General features: G+C 33.4%; 1 protein-coding gene across 2 annotated transcripts in view; it reads right to left on the reverse strand.

Annotated features, from left to right (window-relative positions):
• Positions 1-18,510, reverse strand: part of SGCZ (sarcoglycan zeta) — a 921,176-nt gene that overhangs the window by 151,002 nt on the left and 751,664 nt on the right. The window contains exon 3 of one of the 2 annotated variants that reach the window (XM_082444678.1): positions 16,204-16,305. The exons of the other annotated variant lie outside the window; for it this stretch is intronic. Coding sequence (XP_082300804.1) covers positions 16,204-16,305 — 102 coding nt within the window. The remainder of the gene's footprint in view (positions 1-16,203; positions 16,306-18,510) is intronic. 2 annotated transcript variants of the gene reach the window in all.

Here is an 18,510-nt window from a genome sequence, read left to right on the forward strand (position 1 = left end):
TAAACTCTGAATACTCACATGGAAAAGCAAACGTTGCTTCAATGAACAACGGGTCAGTGGATTTATAGAAGAAGTGCCAAACTGAAATTATGTGCTCCAAACACATATATATTTTTGTTACAGCTGAATGACTCCAAAAAAGTTTCAACAAAGCAGAACACATCAACATCCTGAAACATCAGAGTCCTCTTGATTGTCAGTGGAAATAATGGATAACCAATTACATCCAGTAGCAAAATATCAATGAATATAATATTTTACTCTAAAAATAAAAAAGTATTTCTTCATGTTCATTTCATTATTATGATTACTCAATCATTTTTAGTAATTACAATAATGTTAGAGACTTATTTTTTATCACTAGAATAATAAATGGAGTTGCATTATAGCTACATTGTTGATAGAAATTATTCCCTTAGTTGGCCAAATAGTTACAGTTTTTTTTCCTAAATACATTTCTAAGACAGCATACAAGATATTATAATAATCTATCCTAGCTTAGGGTGCTTTATTGTATAAAGAGTCTAGATAAAATAGATTGGACATATATCTTATCTGCTGGTGCTTAATATAATATAAAGCCAAGCTATAAATCTTCAGAGGGAAATCAATGTCAACAAATAATCCACCAATATTACTATCATAAGGACAACATAATCACATAAATTCAAAGAGACAAATAATGATTAGCATGATAGATGCCTTATAAATCATAGTAATGCCACATAAATTACATTTGTTGATTTGATCACAGGATCCGACATTTTAATAATTATATTGCTTATTTTAAAATTTCAGGAAAGAGTCAATGCCCCAAAACTAAGGCTTTCAAAATAACTCAAATAAGCAGGTTGTCCATATCTTCAAATATTATTCTAAGTTCTGAAATAAGATAGAATAGCAAAAATCTAGGAATTTTATCTGATTTTAAGTGAAAAAAAATTATCTCCTTAAGTTTAAATTAAAATCTCCTTAAGTTTTAATTAAAAATGTTCACCTTTTAAAGAAATGCATAAGTACACAATTCAATCATTCATAGAAAGTGCGACTGATAAACTACAAAATAAAAACAGGCTATTAAATTATTAAGACAAGAAATGAGAGTCTTTGTGTTGGTTTGCAAAATGGTCACACATTTCTCCCGTTGCTGTACGCTGCTTTGTGAAGTGTCTACTGTTCTACCAGGAACCAGTCAACTTGCCAGCCCTAGAATCTGGGCTCAGCCTTGTAACTTTTACTGGCTGATGGACGTTAACAAACTTGCCACAAGCAGAGGTTTGGGAAGCATTTGCACCACGTTGGGGCTGCCCTCTCTTGCTGCTGGGAACGATTTGTCACCGTGTGATCAAGCTGGGGCTAACTTCCCACAGGAGGAGAGACCCCATGGTGTACCATCTCAGCCCTCATAGCCAGCCGAGACACACCTGTGAGGACATTCTAGATTAGCCAGCCCCAGGCCAGTTAGTACAAACTAGAAAAATAGCCTAGTGTTTCTTATTCACAACTTTGAGGGGAATAATAAAAATGTATGGTTCTAACCTATTAAGTTTTGAGCAAAAGCTTTTTATTTGCAGCGAAAGCTAGCTGGATCAGTCTTCATTATTGCTTTTACACAACTATTTTTCATAACTATCATAACAACAAAAATAGTCTACAAAACATGATCAGAGGCAAAATAATAAGTTAAATGTGATAACACTATAGAATGACATAAAATTCTAAATCAAAAAATAATAGTTTCTATGCTTCCCCACAGAAACTATATACTTTCCATTCATTTCATGAATTTTGAAATAATATACAAGGTTAGATGTTTGATTGACTATTTAGCTAATTAAACATTACTCCAAATAAAATATAAAGTACTTCAAATATTAAAATTAATTTCTCTACAAAAGTCTTTTACTTTACTGGATGATCTCCCAAGTTCTCTCTTTGATAATCTCTGCTATCCAGCATGCTCAGGAGTATTTTGATTCTAAATTCCTGATTTAGTTTGTGATGATCAAAAGAAGAAGCCAATATGGCAAAAGTATGGTAAGCTGAGTGAAATACAACATGGGATGCTTATTGCAAATCATAGATAGATGAAGAGGACAAGAATGGCATGGTATTACACTGGTGCTGATTTTTTAAAAAAGCAGTTAAGTGAAGGCATTTGCATAAATTATGTTAAATTCCTCTTTTCCTACTTCAGGATACAATAAAAATATGGCAATTTGCAGTATCAGATCAAAATTAAACTTAGAAAAAGAATAGAAGAAAAGTAAAACAAACAGGTATTAAATTGCTTTTTTATCTTCCACACGTACAGAGGATAAAAGACAAAAATGCAGCTTTATAACAGTTTGTTTTAATAATTCACTTCTCAAATACTTTCTAGAAAGAAATGAAAGGGCAGATAGTTACTAATTACACCTAAAATATATTGAAGGGGAATATTTTCAGTAATTTGCATTTCATGAAATAAGAAAAAGAAAATTCATAAATTTAACAAATATTTTATCAGGGAAATAAAAGAATACTGCTAAAATAACTTACTTTACTATTCACAACTAGAGCATAAGTAGGAATGGAAGTAGTGAATATGGGACACAAAAAATATGGCATTTAATTAACGATTCCTCTTACTGTCTCCTTCCTTATTTCCTATTCATTCAAATTTTAGGATTAATAATTTGTAACCTGGTTGAAGACTAGAAACATGTAATTCAGCTTCAGACTGGTGTCAGTGTCAAAGAAACAGTTCAGCTGAACAAAGTAAATTTTAGCAGTTTGGAACCTTTATTTGCATATCTTAAATCCATGAAAATAAAATCTGAATCTTTTTCTGCCGCATGCTTTTTTACAGAATCTGAAAAATACCTCTAATTCTTCCTAGATTTTCATTTTCTCTCTCCTTTTCTTCTCCTTTCCTAAATTGCAGAGGTTGACCTAAACTTTATTTAGCAAAAAAGACTCTTTCCTCTTTAGGTTTGTAACTAAGGATAATTACAAGATGCTCTTTGGCTCTGAGGAACAGTGTTAAAACTAGGGCCCTGAAATGAATTAAAATTGTTGTCCTGTGATATATGCATGTTGTAATAATTTAAAAAACACAAAGGTGACTAAGTTCAAATTGTTTCCTGTCTTTATGTTTAATTCCATTATCTGATCTAAATTCTCTTAACAAAATGATGGGCATTTTTCCAACTATTTTCCTTTCTTATAGAGAAATACATAAATTATTCTCACAGATGAAAGAATTTTTTGGTGGTTGCTTTTGAGAGGGAGGGAAAGAGAAAAAGAGGATGGACAGGAGAACAAGAAGGACTCAGCAATATGACAAAATACATTTAAATAATAGGATGTCTAACATTTCATTTAAAATGGTTTGCATACCACAATGTAAACACTTCATCTCCTTAAGACATTAGTGAAGTCTTTACAGAAGAAAGAATTATGTGTGAATATATGTGCATGTTATAGAGAGTTACAAAAGTAGGAAAATCTAGGAAATGACAGAGATCCATATTTGGGTAGATGTCATGGCAAAGGAAAGAACTTTCATGTCATATAGGGGAAAAAAATTAAATGGTGACAGAAACTGGGAGCCAGAGGACTTAACTCCCCTGGAAACAGAAATCTTATGGATATAACTGAATCATCCATAGGACATAGAACAAGAGTTGAAGCTACATATAGAAAATCCTAAAGACTCAGTTGAAAAACTGTTGGAACTAATCAACGAATTCAATAAATTTGCAGGATATAAATCTCTTAAGTTTCTAAAAAGCAAGGTGATCAAAGGCAACATATGGATTCACTGTAATGAAAATGTTGCTTAGCAATGATAAAATCATAAAACCAAAATTATATTGAATGCAGTTTTTTCTTTCTTTTCTTAATCGCTGGGAATTTCAGGATCTTGATATGTCTTCGTAGTTTGTGAGAAAGATTATATATTTTGCCACAGATGTGCTTTTTAAAGCAAATTCTGATTTATAGGAGGCTGCTTATTACTTCAAAAGAGATTTCAATTGCTATGGAGATGGAAAATTAACAAGAAGAGATTATACCCTAAATCTTCCCTTTTTTTTTTTTTTTAATTAATGCAAGTCAAAGAAAAATCAGAGAAGTGTGGTTGAAGTATGTGAAAATGCAAAATCATGACTATAATAAATCATGAGCTTTTACAGTGATGAGGAAGCTTACTATGATAAAATATGGACAGTAAAGTAGTTATAGTATTAATATGTGTGATTGAATTTTATTATGATAGCTCTACAGAGAGTATAATGAGAAAAGTGTAGGACAAGACTAAAGATGATATTGGTCAAAACCAGTGTTTTTCAAGCTAGAAGGCAAGAGTATGAAAGGTTTCACAGATTCCTATCACAGATCAGGCAGACTCTATGTCTGTTTGCTTTATACTGCTTTTAGTTTTTGTAATATTTTACTTGATGGAACAGTCCCACATCTAAAAATCATTTATAAACCATCAATCCAGTTAAAAACAATATTTAATTTGTAATAACTGAGTAACAAATTTTAGTATTAAGATACTGAATATTTCTATTTAAAACATTATGTCTTTATTTGTGACTCAGTATAGTGCTTTTTAATAAAATTTCTATCACTCTCTTAGAAATATTAAAAGAATGATTATCTAACGCATTAAAATGCAGTAACACAAAATAAGGGGAAAGAGTGGAGAGCTTTTGTTATTTGCAAAAAAAAATGCATTTTATTAATTTGAAATATAGTAAACTAAGCAAATGTAAGATAACATAGGCACTTTAGAGTTTCACTGCCTTGAGGATAAATTCCAAATTCCTTAGCATTCAAACCCTGCATGTGTGAAGCCCTAAGCTGCATTCCAAATCAATGTTTCTCTGCTCCTTTATATCCATATTTGTCAAATATTTTTTTGCTCACTCATTTCCTAAAATATTTTTTTTAAACTATATGTCCTTGAATATTTTTAAGCTGATATTTGAAATATTTTTGGTATCAAAAGTTTGTTTTTTGCAAGGGATAAAATATCTGACCCTACATATTATATATGTGTTTTAAATATATTTTGTAGAATGCTCCAATTTTGTGGAGCCCTGCATTGAGCTTATCCAAATGACAGAACATGTTTGCCATATAACCTAATTCATCAGTAAACCCAGCCTTACTTTCTATCAGAAAAATATTTGAATGTTTCATTTCAAATAAATGTATTAATATTATCCCATGATAACTAACTTATTTTTGATTTATAATTCTAAGACAGAGGATTTTGCCATCCATATAACCTGGATGGATAGGCTTCTCCTTCAATAGTTCTTATCTAGCGACTAGTACTTTCTTCTCTCTACTTTTTTACATCTATCTGTCTACATATCGATCTATCTATCTATCTTTTTACTTTTAATTCAGGTGCAATGTGTCCTCATACTCCCACTTTGTTTAGCCAACCACTCATCCCCCATTTTCAACTTTTTATGTCCTGAGCAATATATTTTTTAATGTAAAAACAAAGGATTGATGACAGTTATCTGTTACTTTTGAAAAATAATGGACGTGGCAGTGGTAGAGAAGTTGGAAAAAAGAGAAGTAGCAGCTACAGGGTCATTCTTGGGCAGATCAAATTTAGGAACAAGTGCATTTGAAACTTGAGACTCAGGAAATAGATCTCCATGCATCAGTACCCCATGCATAGTCTTGGAACACACACAGGGGTATGTGTGCCTGGGTTTGAGACTGTTACCTCACAGGATTCCTCAATCAAACCAAATTGCTCTACTCACTTTTTCCTGAAAAAAACTATGTCTTCTATAAACTATTTTCTTGCTCACAAATTATCTAATTTAGAATCAAAATCTCAATCATTCTTCAAAGTACAGCTCATATGCTTTTATATGGAAGCATACAAACTTGACCCATGAATAGTTATTTAGTATGGAAGGCCCAATTGAAAGTAAAAATATTGTCACTAAGATTGTTCCCATACTCAGTTCTCAGGCCTGACTTCTAAGGACAAGGAACTACAAAATAAAAAATAATGTGCTTCCCTTTTGTTCTAGGTTTGCTATCTCATTATCTCACATCTTTTCTGGAGGAAGAAGTAAGTGTAGGGCTAAGTGTGTACGTGTGTGTGTTTGTGTGTGTGTGTGTGTGTGTTTGTTAGAGAACGAGATGGGACACTACAGGTAATTGGTTTATGTGTTTGTTTATAAAAACAACTACATTTGAGGTAAGGAGGGAATCTTCATGTCTTTGTAAGGCTTCTGCAGTGTCTGAGAGACAACACCTGTGAGAGGACAATAGTATCATCTCTGGAAAAAATATACGGTAAGTAGAATTCCTTTTAGAACCTCCTACATTTTTTTTAACTCCGTGGATTACTGCATTTCTATAACCAAGCTCACCTACACTTATATATTTAGCAACATCAAACCGTGTCCTAGCTTAATGAGGATTTCCTACCATGCTATTTTTTTGGCTTATTTTTAAACAAGATTCATTGTGTTGAAATTATTCACATTCTTTCTTCTGTGGGTCTAGCCCAGAACACCATACACAGAAATAGAAATATGGAATTCCTGGAGAATATGTAAAAAACTTACTTTGGAGAATACGATGAATTGTTTTTAAAAATTTTTTTAATTTGGTAATGAAAGATAATTTTTTTTTATTTTGGACAAGTAATAAGACACATTTTTAATCAGTACTTAAAATGTATCTTCTGATAGCTCAAAGGTTTTAATTTTCCTTTCAAATAAAATTTTTCATTGGTCAAATGAGACTATCTATAGAGTTACCTAAGATATATTCTTCCTTTATACCTGGAATAATTTTTAATTTTATGAATTGTTTAAAAGCAATGAATCAGAATGGGGAATTTAGGTTTGAGTCATAGTATTAAGACTTTTCTTTGCACAACTTGAGATAGCTAAATTGCCATATGCAAATGAAGACAATATCTCCTCCTGTATAGCAGTATGAATTAAGTAAGGTAATATGTATAAAAATGCTTTGTAAACCTGCAAAGTTTAATGTTCAGGATTATTAAACTGTAGTGAGTAGTTACATAGGTGGTTTCAGTGTTTTCATCTGTTGACACATGGGTGAGGGGCCTCTATGAACCACTTAAAAAACTGTATATAATTATTTATTTTTATCCTTGTATTTAGATATTTTCTTCAGCTTTAAGTGGATTTTACCAAAGATGTCTGAATTTACAAACACTGAAAAGCACTTTGTTGCACAAATGTGTGTTATCTTTTCTGTATTCACTACTAGTGTTCCTTAACCAGCATGTACACATAACCTCAATAAAGAGGCTCAGATTAATTATTTGTAGATGTTTGTTAAATATAACAGAAGAGGCTTAAGTTCATCAAAACTGAGAATGTAAATTGGTACAGCCACTATGGAGGAGAGTATGGAGATTCCTTAAAAAACTAAAAATAAAGCTACCATATGACCCTGCAACCCCACTCCTGGGCACATATCCATAGAAAACCGTAATTTGAAAGGATACATGCACCCCAATATTCACTGCAGCACTATTTACAATAGCCAGGATATGGAAACAACCTAAATGTCCACTGATGGAAAAATGGATAAAGAAAATGTGGTACATATATACAATGGAATATTACTCAGCCATAAAAAAGAACAAAATAATGCCATTTGCAGTGACATGGATGGACCCAGAGATTATCACACCGAGTGAAGTAAGTCAGACAGAGAAAGACAAATATCATATGATATCACTTATATGTGGAATCTAAAAAAATGGTACAAATGAAGCTATTTACAAAACAGAAATTGAGTCACAGGTGTAGAAAACAAACTTATGGTTACCAAGGGGGAAAAGGGGGGAGGGATAAATTGGGATTGACATATACACACTACTATATATATAAAATAGACAATTAATAAGAACTACTATTCTTATAGCACACAGAACTCTATTCAATACTCCGTAATGACCTATATGGAATAGAATCTAAAATAAGAGTGGATGTATGTATATGTATAACTGACTCATTTTGCTCTACAGCAGAAACTAACACAACATTGTAAATCAACTATACTGCAATAATAAAAAAAAAACCCGAGGAACTTAAAGTCCTATTATTTCTAGTGCTGTCAGACTGTAAATATTTACAGTCATTAATTATTTAGAACAGCAGGTCTACAATTTACAGAGAGACAACTATAGAAGAAACTTTTGCAAAGACGAGGTGGATAGAACAAGAAGCAATGACTTGAGATGTGAGTTCTGGCTCACTTTTGAGTCCTCAGACCTTGGACACATCACTTAAATTCCCTAAGTCTTGAGGTAAAGTATCGGCAAAATGGCAATAAAATTATCTGCTCTGTTCACCTCACAGGGTTGTTGCTTTGACATTTAGATACTTTTTCATGGAATCCACTGAATATATTAAATGAGAGAAATAATAAAAATTACATTGATAGATATCTAAAAATATGGAAGAAACATTGATTTCTGACTAGACTATAATCAAGCTAATAATAGAAGGATGGATTTTCAGACTTCATGTTACTTGACCCATCAGAAACAGTTCTTCACTCCACCAACTTGGAAACACTTTCTTCTCTTTCCTTTCAGGATACCATACTCTCTTGGTTTTCTTACTACTTCACCAATCTCTCCTTCTTAGTCTGTGGTTGGTTCTTACACTTCTTTCCAAACTCTTCAATATTGGAGTGATGGATTATAGTGATTATAGATAGAATATTCAGTATTCTATCCACACTTACTTACTGATATTCTTGTCTGATATCATGTATTTAAATTAGATAGATAGATAGATATAGATATTAATATTGATATAAAAATGTTTCTAATTTGTGTCTCGAGCTTATACCTCAACATGAAATCTACACTCAGATAGCCACCTGCTAACTTGAAATGCCTGCTCTTCTAGTAGACAAAATTATCAGCTCCAAAATTGTGCTCAAAATCTTCCCCCACTCCTTACTTTGCCCCAAATTGGCTAATAGTGACTACTCAGAACAAAAAATCTTGATATCGTATGTGATTCTCTCTTATTCTCACATCCCACTTGCAATGTGTTAGCAAATTCTTATATTCTACTTTTAAAATATACTGTCTTTGATCATAATACTCATCACATAGTGAGGATTAAATATATGCAAAGGATGAAAAATATGCGAAGGATTTAGTATAATGTTTGGCTTTCATTAAAAATAATAAGCAATACTGTTTCTTGTGTTGGACTCTGTGGTAAAGGTTTTACCTCGTTTATGTCTTCGAATAAAAACCATAACACTCTAGTCCCTAAAAATATTAGGGGCTACTATGAACTTTATTTTGCAGATGATAAAAGTAAGGCACAGAGAGGTAAAATAAGGTAACAAGTCACAACTGCTAAGTAACAGAGCCAGGATTTGAAGCCAGGAATTGGACTTCAGAAATTTACTCTATGCTGAATGTTAGCTAGTGTTAAAAACCATTATCTGTCGAACAGCCACAAAAAATGATTTGAAATATAACAGAAATGAAAAAATTTCAAGAAAATGGCCAGCTTACATTCACAACACCAAAAGGAACAGTTTTTCTCCACAAGCACAAAGGTGAAGAGAAAAAGGAATGGAAAACCCATTCTCATACACAATATGAACCATAAAGTGATTGACAAGAAACTTGTAATGCTTATATGAAAAAGAATGTTAAGAAATGTTCCTGAACAACACAAAGTAAGTTCTCAAAAGAAAAAAAAATCAGGAGAGAAGCCATATTTCTAGATAGAAAAATCTCAAAACTATAAAGATGTCAATTTCTCAAATTAAATGCAACCATAATTAAGTTTCCAATTGGAATTTTTATGAAACTTGACAGCTAATTATTAAGTTCATTTGGAAGAGAAAATGCACAATAGTCAAAAGGTTTTGAAAAAGAGCAATAAAAAAGAACTTGCTGTAACAGTTCCTTAAACTTACAGTTTGGTTTTAGTCCAAATATATCAATAGAACAGATAGAGGGGCCATAAATAAATCTACATACATTTAAGAACGTAGTATATGAGGAAAGTTGTACTACAAATCAGCGATGGGAAAAATGGACTATTCAAATTATGGTATTGGGGGCTATTGGTCATGAAGGAAATAAGAAAGGAAGGAAGGAAGGAAGGGAAAAGAGAAAAAAGAAAAGGAAGAAGGGAGGACGGGAGGGAGGAAGGAGGATCCTACCTAATACAATACATCAAAATAGAAAAGTTTCAAAAACTCTCCCTCGTTACTTAACAACTTAAACAAAAATTATTTCTTTTAAAAATCAGATTTTTCTTGGAACAGCCATCAATTTTTTGATACAAGCTTGTGTCATAAACTTGAAAAAGTGAAAGCCAAGAAAAGAAAGATTACGTCATAGTAGCATATAGTATGTATCCCTGCCCTATTTTCACCCATGTCCCAGAAGAAAAGAACAAATGTTGACATATTTCTGAGAAGTGTAACCCAAATAAACTGATCTGGGTAGAGGAGAGAAGGTAGTAGAGTAGACAGTACTGGAAAAATCTACCAGACTGTGTATGTCATTGGAAGAAATCTACAGAGGCAAAAAGGGCCACTTAGACCCATGGAATTAACAGAGTCCAAGTCTGGTTGGCACAAGGCATTTACTCACAGTCTAGCTTGCCCTTCCCATCAACAATCTCTCAAGGGAAACAAACAAAGTTGCCAGAAAGTAATTTTCCTACCTCAAATTGTACTCATTAGGGATAATGCAACTAGGTAAGGAAAGAACCTTACGTTTTAGTATTTAAAATTTTGGATTTTAATAAAACCATAGCTTGAACACAATTAAAACAACCTGTAAAGATTTAAAAGACTGTGGACCTAAGGAAAATTCTGAGAGTGGAAACAACACCCTTATACATAAAATACATGAATTAGAGCAAAGACAAAATTCATACAGAGAAAAATAAACTAATGGCAGAGAAGACAGACTCTAGATCAGTGGTCCCCAACCCCCGGGCCACGGACTGGTACCGGTAGGTGGCCTGTTAGGAACAGAGCCGCAGAGCATGAAGTGAGCGGCGGGCGAGCAAGGGAAGCTTCGTCTGTATTTATATCTGCTCCCCATCGCTTGCATAACCGCCTGAGCTCCGCCTCCTGTCAGCATTATGATGATTTGTATAATTATTTCATTATATATTACAGTGTAATAATAATAGAAATAAAGTGCACAATAAATGTAATGTGCTTGAATCATCCTGAAACCATCCCCCTGCCACCCCGGTCCATGGAAAAATTGTCTTCCACAAAACTGGTCTCTGGCGCCAAAAGGTTGGGGACCACTGCTCTAGATAATAACTTACTTGTATTCAGAGGAAACATACAAAGTTTAAAATAATTAGAGAATTTATGATAGCTGTGGAGGACAAAGAAGATCCAACATAAGAATTATTGCTTTCTCTGAAAACCTTAACAAATGTAACTGAAAGATATTGAGTGATATAATATAGAAAAGGTTTCTGAAATTAAGAAATGAAATGGCAAAAATGTATCAGACATCCAGGCAGAACATGCCTGTCATCAACAGGAGAAAATACCAGACTTTCCTGAGACTTTTTATGGCAATATTCAGTGCTAGAATTCCACAGAGCAATGAGCTAACAGGAGAAGAAGGGATGAACCATTAATAACATTCCAGAAAAGAATAAAGACAACAGTCAGACACCTTTCGCATGCAATATTTCAAGTATCAGCAAACAAACACACAAAACTAATTAACAATGAAATACAAGAAAGGAAGGAATGATTTGAATAATGAACTCAGTCCTGGAGAATCCATAAAAAAAGGACTGGTGTTGAGAATGGCAGGCATCTGTATTGCGAGTTAAGACCAAAGTGCCAAGGCAATTAAATCTGCAGAACAGAATGTAAATATTATGAACTCTGACAAAGTTTAAAATCATATAATTATCAAAAAAACTGAAATGAATAGGGGTGAAGACAAACTGGAGGGAAGCTAGTCACCCCAAATTGCACTGCAGGGAGTTAATGAACACTGTCTGAAATGAAAACATGGAGCTAATGCATCCAGCTTCCTAATGGTTTTCGTCGTCTTTTATTCTTAACCATAAAGACAGTTTAAAAAAAACATTTTTGTGGTAAAAAAATATTTAAGGTCAGCAATTCTTTCCAATTTATGTCAGTTTATGTTTCTTCTATTTAATTATGTATAATATACTAATTATAAATAGCAGGTACATGTCTCCCTATATATTTATCTTTTTAATTTTTATTGTTTTATCTTTTTTACTTGTGCAAATGTATAATTATATAACTGTCATGATGTTCACCATATGTTAACAGGTTTTTTTTTCTTGAGTGTAAAGATTTTGGGATGATTTGTGTGCATGTGTGTGTTTTAACTTGAATAAAGACATTACGGTAAATAATAAAGTTCATCAGTATTAAACATCTGAATGTGAAATAATAATAAGAATGATAATAATAAAAAGATTATAGAAGCTTGCAGATATCTATTTATGATTGGTTTGCATGGGAGAAAGAAACCTGAATAGAGGAGATTTGCCAAGGTAGCTGAAGGACACAGGGTCAGGAGATTTATCATGTTGTGTAACCAGGGAAGAGGTTTGCTGAACATGCCTGGCTCCATGGCTTTGTGTCTGAATTCTATAAAGAAGAATTGAACACAGGAGATGAAAAACTGTAACCAAGAACGCAGTTAGTATCACAGCTCTGAAGCCAAGTGAAATGACTGGAAGTGAAGAGAGGGTAGAACATTGCTCACAGCTCTGCTAACACAGGAATCCTAAAAAAATGCAGACTTCTTTGTTTTGCTGTGGAATTACAGGAACTGGAATTATCTGGTAGCCATTCCCCTGACACAATTATCAATCTGTCATGCAGGATGCTGGGATGAGGGGCAATAGTGAGGTATCACCTTAACTGAGGAGGCTTAAACAGAAAAAAATAAGAGAGGTATTCAGTTAATATCAGATGAAGTTGGATAATACTTAAGATAGTCCTAGAGAACTCATGATGCAATTTTTTTCTGGTAAGAATCAGTGAAATATAGATAATCTAACCACCTGAGCACTCTGAATTCATGAAACCTTGAGAAACTTTTCAATTACATTAAAAAACTGGTGATTACAAGTCCTAATTTCCTGATATTTCAAATATTTAACCTAATGTTAGACCACATGCATTAAAGACCCATTCAGAATGTTATAATATATGCAAGGTCAAATCCCAAGTTCTTCGAATATTTTGTATCTAAAGAAAACTATATATTTAACTTCACAAATGTTCAGTACCTACTCTCTGAAAATAATGTTAATTTTGAAGATGCATTGAATTCTAAGATACTTTAAACACAGAATATGTTTTTCTGTGTGCTGATATGATCAGCCACTTAAAAAGTTTTTTTTTTTTTAAGCATGAATAAGAGAGTAAACTGCATTGGATAATAGAAGAATTTCAAATATCTATAGAAATTTGGTGGTGGAGACAGCCAACTACCCTACAGTTAGCCTGTAGGGTAGAAACAGCCCATGGTTTATTAAGTTAGGAGGCTAGGTGTGTGTGTCTGTGGGCAACTGCATTTTCTGACCAATAGAAATGTATTACATTTCCATGTATAGGATTAAATAAATACCTATGTAACCAGAAAATAATTTTAAATAAGAAAATTCTTTATTTCAGAGTGGAATACTGGCTAAATAGAAAGAAGGCAATCCACTGGCATTAGTGCAGGAAAACACACACACAAATCAAAACTGCAGGAAAAAAATCTGCACAAATCAAAATTGTTTGTACACTACTATTTTTCTCAGCTTAATTGAATCTTTGTAAGTACCTGTTGAATTTAATATATTTTCTTATCTTACCTACAGGAATCTTGACATTTTATCATAAAAACATTTGAATACATGAAAATGTGTGGAAAGACTGAACTAAGTGGAATTAAAAAAATAATGTAAAACCTCATCTCTACTAGTATTACTGAATTTGTTGTGTTCTTTCTTAACCTAAGAATCACGTATTTTGATAAGTTTCTACCAAACTCACTTTATTAATGAGAAAATTAAGGCTCAGGAACACTGTGGCTGGCTTTTTGAAACAGTGAATAAACTTCACGGCAGAGAAAAAACAACTGCATGCATTCATGGACAAGAGAATCCTAATATGGGGACTGCTTATAAAAGATATATTTCTCTTTATTTTAAATATTTATTTTTTTGTGGTATGTGGGTAGAGACATTTCCAAGGAATAAATGAGTCTCCTTCTTTTTCCGTTCTCTAATCAGTCCTCCCGTCTGACTGCTGATGGAACATGCTGCCACCTGCCTGGGCTGTATCAAGTTTCGCAGTTACTGAGGGGCAAATGATAACCAGAGGTGAAGCGACAGGACTGGGGACGTGAAAGGGAGCATATAGATTTCCATCAATACGGCGAGTTTTAGAAATGCTTGTGAACTTTCCCAGGGATAAAGGTTAGAAAGCCCATCTGCCACCACCTCACATTTTAATGCTATAACATCAGTGAATCTTTCTTATTTGGTCCATAGTTGGAGTGAACATACATCCCCGTTTCCCAGGAGTATCCTCGTTTACACCTGTTGCTTGCTCTCAAAAATGTTCCTACTAGGAAGGTAAATTCTATGACCCTCTTGCTGGCAGAGGGCTTCACAATCCTTCTCTAAACTGTACTCCCAGGAAGCTGCTCCAAATTGGTCTAAAATGGTTTTGAAGATAAATCTTTTTTTTTTTTTGCCGTCCCCAGACTTATCAAGAGGATACTTTTTCAAAGAAGGTCCTACCTATGATGACTCTCACCTTTGTCCTATGTTAAGTACTGTTTTTATTTCCAAGTATGAGTTTTCATTTCTTCAAATATGAAACTGTTTAGTGGTGCCAAACACAAGAAGGAACCAGAAAATAACTGAGTGGTGATAACCTCCAATCAAAGGGAAGATGCTAATATGTGTAAGCATGCTATTTGTTTTCAGTTTTCCTAACGATCAAATCAAATAAAAACACCAAACAAACTTTTTATTTTAAGTTTAATTAGTTTTGATAGTTTAATCAGTAAGGTCAGGTGTTCATACATGTGTCTATCGTATTATTTATTCTCTGACCAAAATCCAGAAAGTAATCTTAATAAAAAATTTCCAGTACCCAGAGTAGCAGTCAATATAGTATATTAGGAAGCTCTGCAAGTTCACACATAACAAAATAAAATTTAAACTTAATATAATTATCCTAATTAGAATTTTTATGAAAAAGAATCCTTTGTTCTGTGTTCACTTTGATATTTAAGGGAAAAATAGCCTCGAAGCAAATTATAAAATTTTGGCTTACTATGCAACTCATTTGCTAATATATTGCTAATATTAAAACATTCTAGTCTAAAATATACTTTCATATTTATGAAATAAGGTTAGTAATCTTTCCACATTTTATATAACAATCTTTCTAATTATTCTGTTTTACTAAATTTATTTCCACACATACACACATATCCCAGGGGAAAGCCTATTACATTTGAAAGAGTCTAGTGAGATTCTGATGTACCAAAGATACTACCTTCTGAGAAATAACACACTTAAGCCAAAATGAACAATGTCTAAGCTATAATGTTTTGATTTTTAGCATGCTGCTAGGTGATAAAACACACATAGCACACACACATACACACATACACTTGAAAGAATAAATATTCTTACTGGTTTTAAATAATGTACATCCAGAAATAAAGTTAATTTCTGTTCTAAGACTTTTTGCCACCTCTTTTAGAAAATGCATGTCCCTTAAAGCTGAAAAGATGTAAAATACATTGAATTAATATCATTTATTCAAGTCAAGGTTCTTGCAGAAATTACTCAAAATATGTTAAATGCCCCTTTTGGAATTAATATAACTGGATTTTTAATGTCCATTGAAAACAGAGGGGCATATTTTATAGACTAACAAGCACAACACTGCAGTTTAATTTGAAATGGCTCTCTAATGTGTCAGTTTGAAACTAACTTCTCCACTGGTTTTTCAATTGCTTCATTGTTTTGATTTCTTCAAATAAGTCTTTAGCTTAAAATAACTAAACGCATACTGAAGAGATAAGGGGTAACTGTCCTCCTATTTTAAGCTAAAACATAACCTCTAAATTATCTTTTACAGTAAGCCAAAGCCAGTATCACATACCTTTCGGGAATGAATTTCTTTCACATACAATGGAAGTAGAAACTCAGATATACCTTCAAGTCGGATTCCCTTCTTGGTGACTCTCAGATTTCCCATACCATCCTACAAGCAATGAAATATAGTTCACTTTTAGGTTAATTAGAGAATGAATAACTGGCCATAATTTTCTTAGGCCTAAGTTGAGAAAACAGTAAGCTCAAATCAGCGATGATTTAAGGAAAATGAGAGGTTGAATTTACTTAATGAATGACTGCAGCAGTTTGCATGCATATGGTGGGCTCTGTCTAAAATGAACAGGGAAAGAGGAGTATAAAGGACCTAGTATCTCTTTCAAGTTCTAACAGAGGCTGGGACTCATCTGTGAATAAATTCTGTACTTTCTTCATGCATTAATCCTTTTAACTATTTATTAGGTGAAATGATACTTGCTACCTGATTATTGAAAACAACTTTGCAAAGAGATCTAATATTATTTTTACATGACAGTTGTATACATATTTCTACTACAATCAAATAGTCACATTTGTACAAGCAATAAATGATTGACTAGTGTAAGTAAGAATGGTGTCCCAGTGTTTTAATCATGGGTTAAGCATACATCCTTTTCTTTAGAAAATAATACTCTATGAGGAGGATAAAACAGTACACAAATAATATTTATGAGACAAAAAGTAAAAATAGTAAGAACATGGGAATTAAAGAAAGGAGAATTCACATCTGGTTGGAGAGTAAACCATTTCTCATGGGAAGATACTGACTGCGATAAAGGACTTAAGAATATGGAGTTTCAACAGAAGATGTCCCTAGAGGGAGGAACAAAATGACCATTCTGGTCGCAATTAGGAAGCAGCATGCCATCCAAACTGGCTAATGGAATATTGTGAGCAAAAACAACTGGGAGTATGTTTTGAGGCCAGAGAAAGAAAAGCCATGAATGCAAACTAAGGGGTCTGTACGTACAACAACGTCCAAGAGAAGGAATGTACAAAGTTCTCGAAGAGCTCAGTGGCTTGAAATGATCAGAGTTACGCTTTAAGATTAAGCTGGCAGAAGGACAATGTGGAGCTATCTGACAGAGTATCAGTAATAACGTACAACTTGGTAATAAGTGTGAGAAGTGTGGTGGAAGAGCAACCTTCAAGACCTGGTGACTAATTTTATCTGGAGATACTGAAAAGAGGGCCATTTATGACTGACCCAAGGTTTCACAACTATGACTATATAAGGACATGTAGTGATTTTTACACTTGGACTAGTAAAATTTGTAGGCTCAATGGCAAAAATAAGTTCAGCTTTGAACTTTCTAACTTTGGACTTTCTAACTACTTCCAGTAGCAACACTGGAAAAAATCAGAATTTTATCCATCAACCAACACATCTATAGAAAGCAGGCTGGGGTGTGACAGTTGTTTAAGTCTCGCTTGAATCTATCATGATGGATGAGCAAGTCCTGTGTGGAAAAAATGTATATAAAACCAAAGAGGGACTCCTAGATAACGCCTAGGTCTGTGGGTTGGAAAGACATATTTTCTACCTCCTGGGAGGCTGGGATTAGTAGAAGAGGAAAGGCAAGGGATTATGATAGCCAGCCTCAACCCTCTGCTCTGACCTCAAAAGAAAGCCAATGAAGTAGTAGAACAATGAAAAGAATTTTGAGTAAGAACTGAAGAACTATTTTTTAAACTCAGACAAAGAAAAGGACTAAGAAGAGAGAGAGAAATATTTTGAGGTGGTGAGATCTCAGTCTTCTCATGGAAGGAGAAAGGAATTGATTCTGGTTGAACTGAATTTGGGATGAGACAGAGGAATTCACTTCTTGAGTCTAAACTTCTTGTCAGCTTAAACTTAAAGCTGACACTGGAAATGCCTAAAATTTTTTAAAAATAAGAAAATTTCAAGCATCCCTGAAGACAAATTCTGATGGGAAAATAGGCCTACTTTTGTTTCTCTTAGACAGAGCTAGTTTATACCAGTTTTATAATATCCTCTCTCACTTTTGAAACTGAAGTGTCTCTGATATAGACATGAATTACAGGGTTGCTCATTCACTGGCTCTAATTAGTTTTGCAACATTATGCAACAGAAACAGGCAGAATTAACAGTGAGAGAGATTCAAAACTGAGGATTTACTGGACAGGAGTGGCAAAAAGTCATAGGAACATGGTGTTCTAAAGTAACAAAAAAATGATGCCCCTTAAATGGCTATTATTTTTTTCTTGTTGGATACAGACATGTAAAGCCAGAACAGCAGTGTCCGGCTGCAAAAACAGCACAGGGTAAAGAATAGCAACAGATAATAAATTAATG

Source organism: Balaenoptera physalus (genome assembly GCF_965194825.1).
Source record: "Balaenoptera physalus genome assembly, chromosome: 21".
NCBI classification, from domain to species: Eukaryota; Metazoa; Chordata; class Mammalia; order Artiodactyla; family Balaenopteridae; genus Balaenoptera; species Balaenoptera physalus.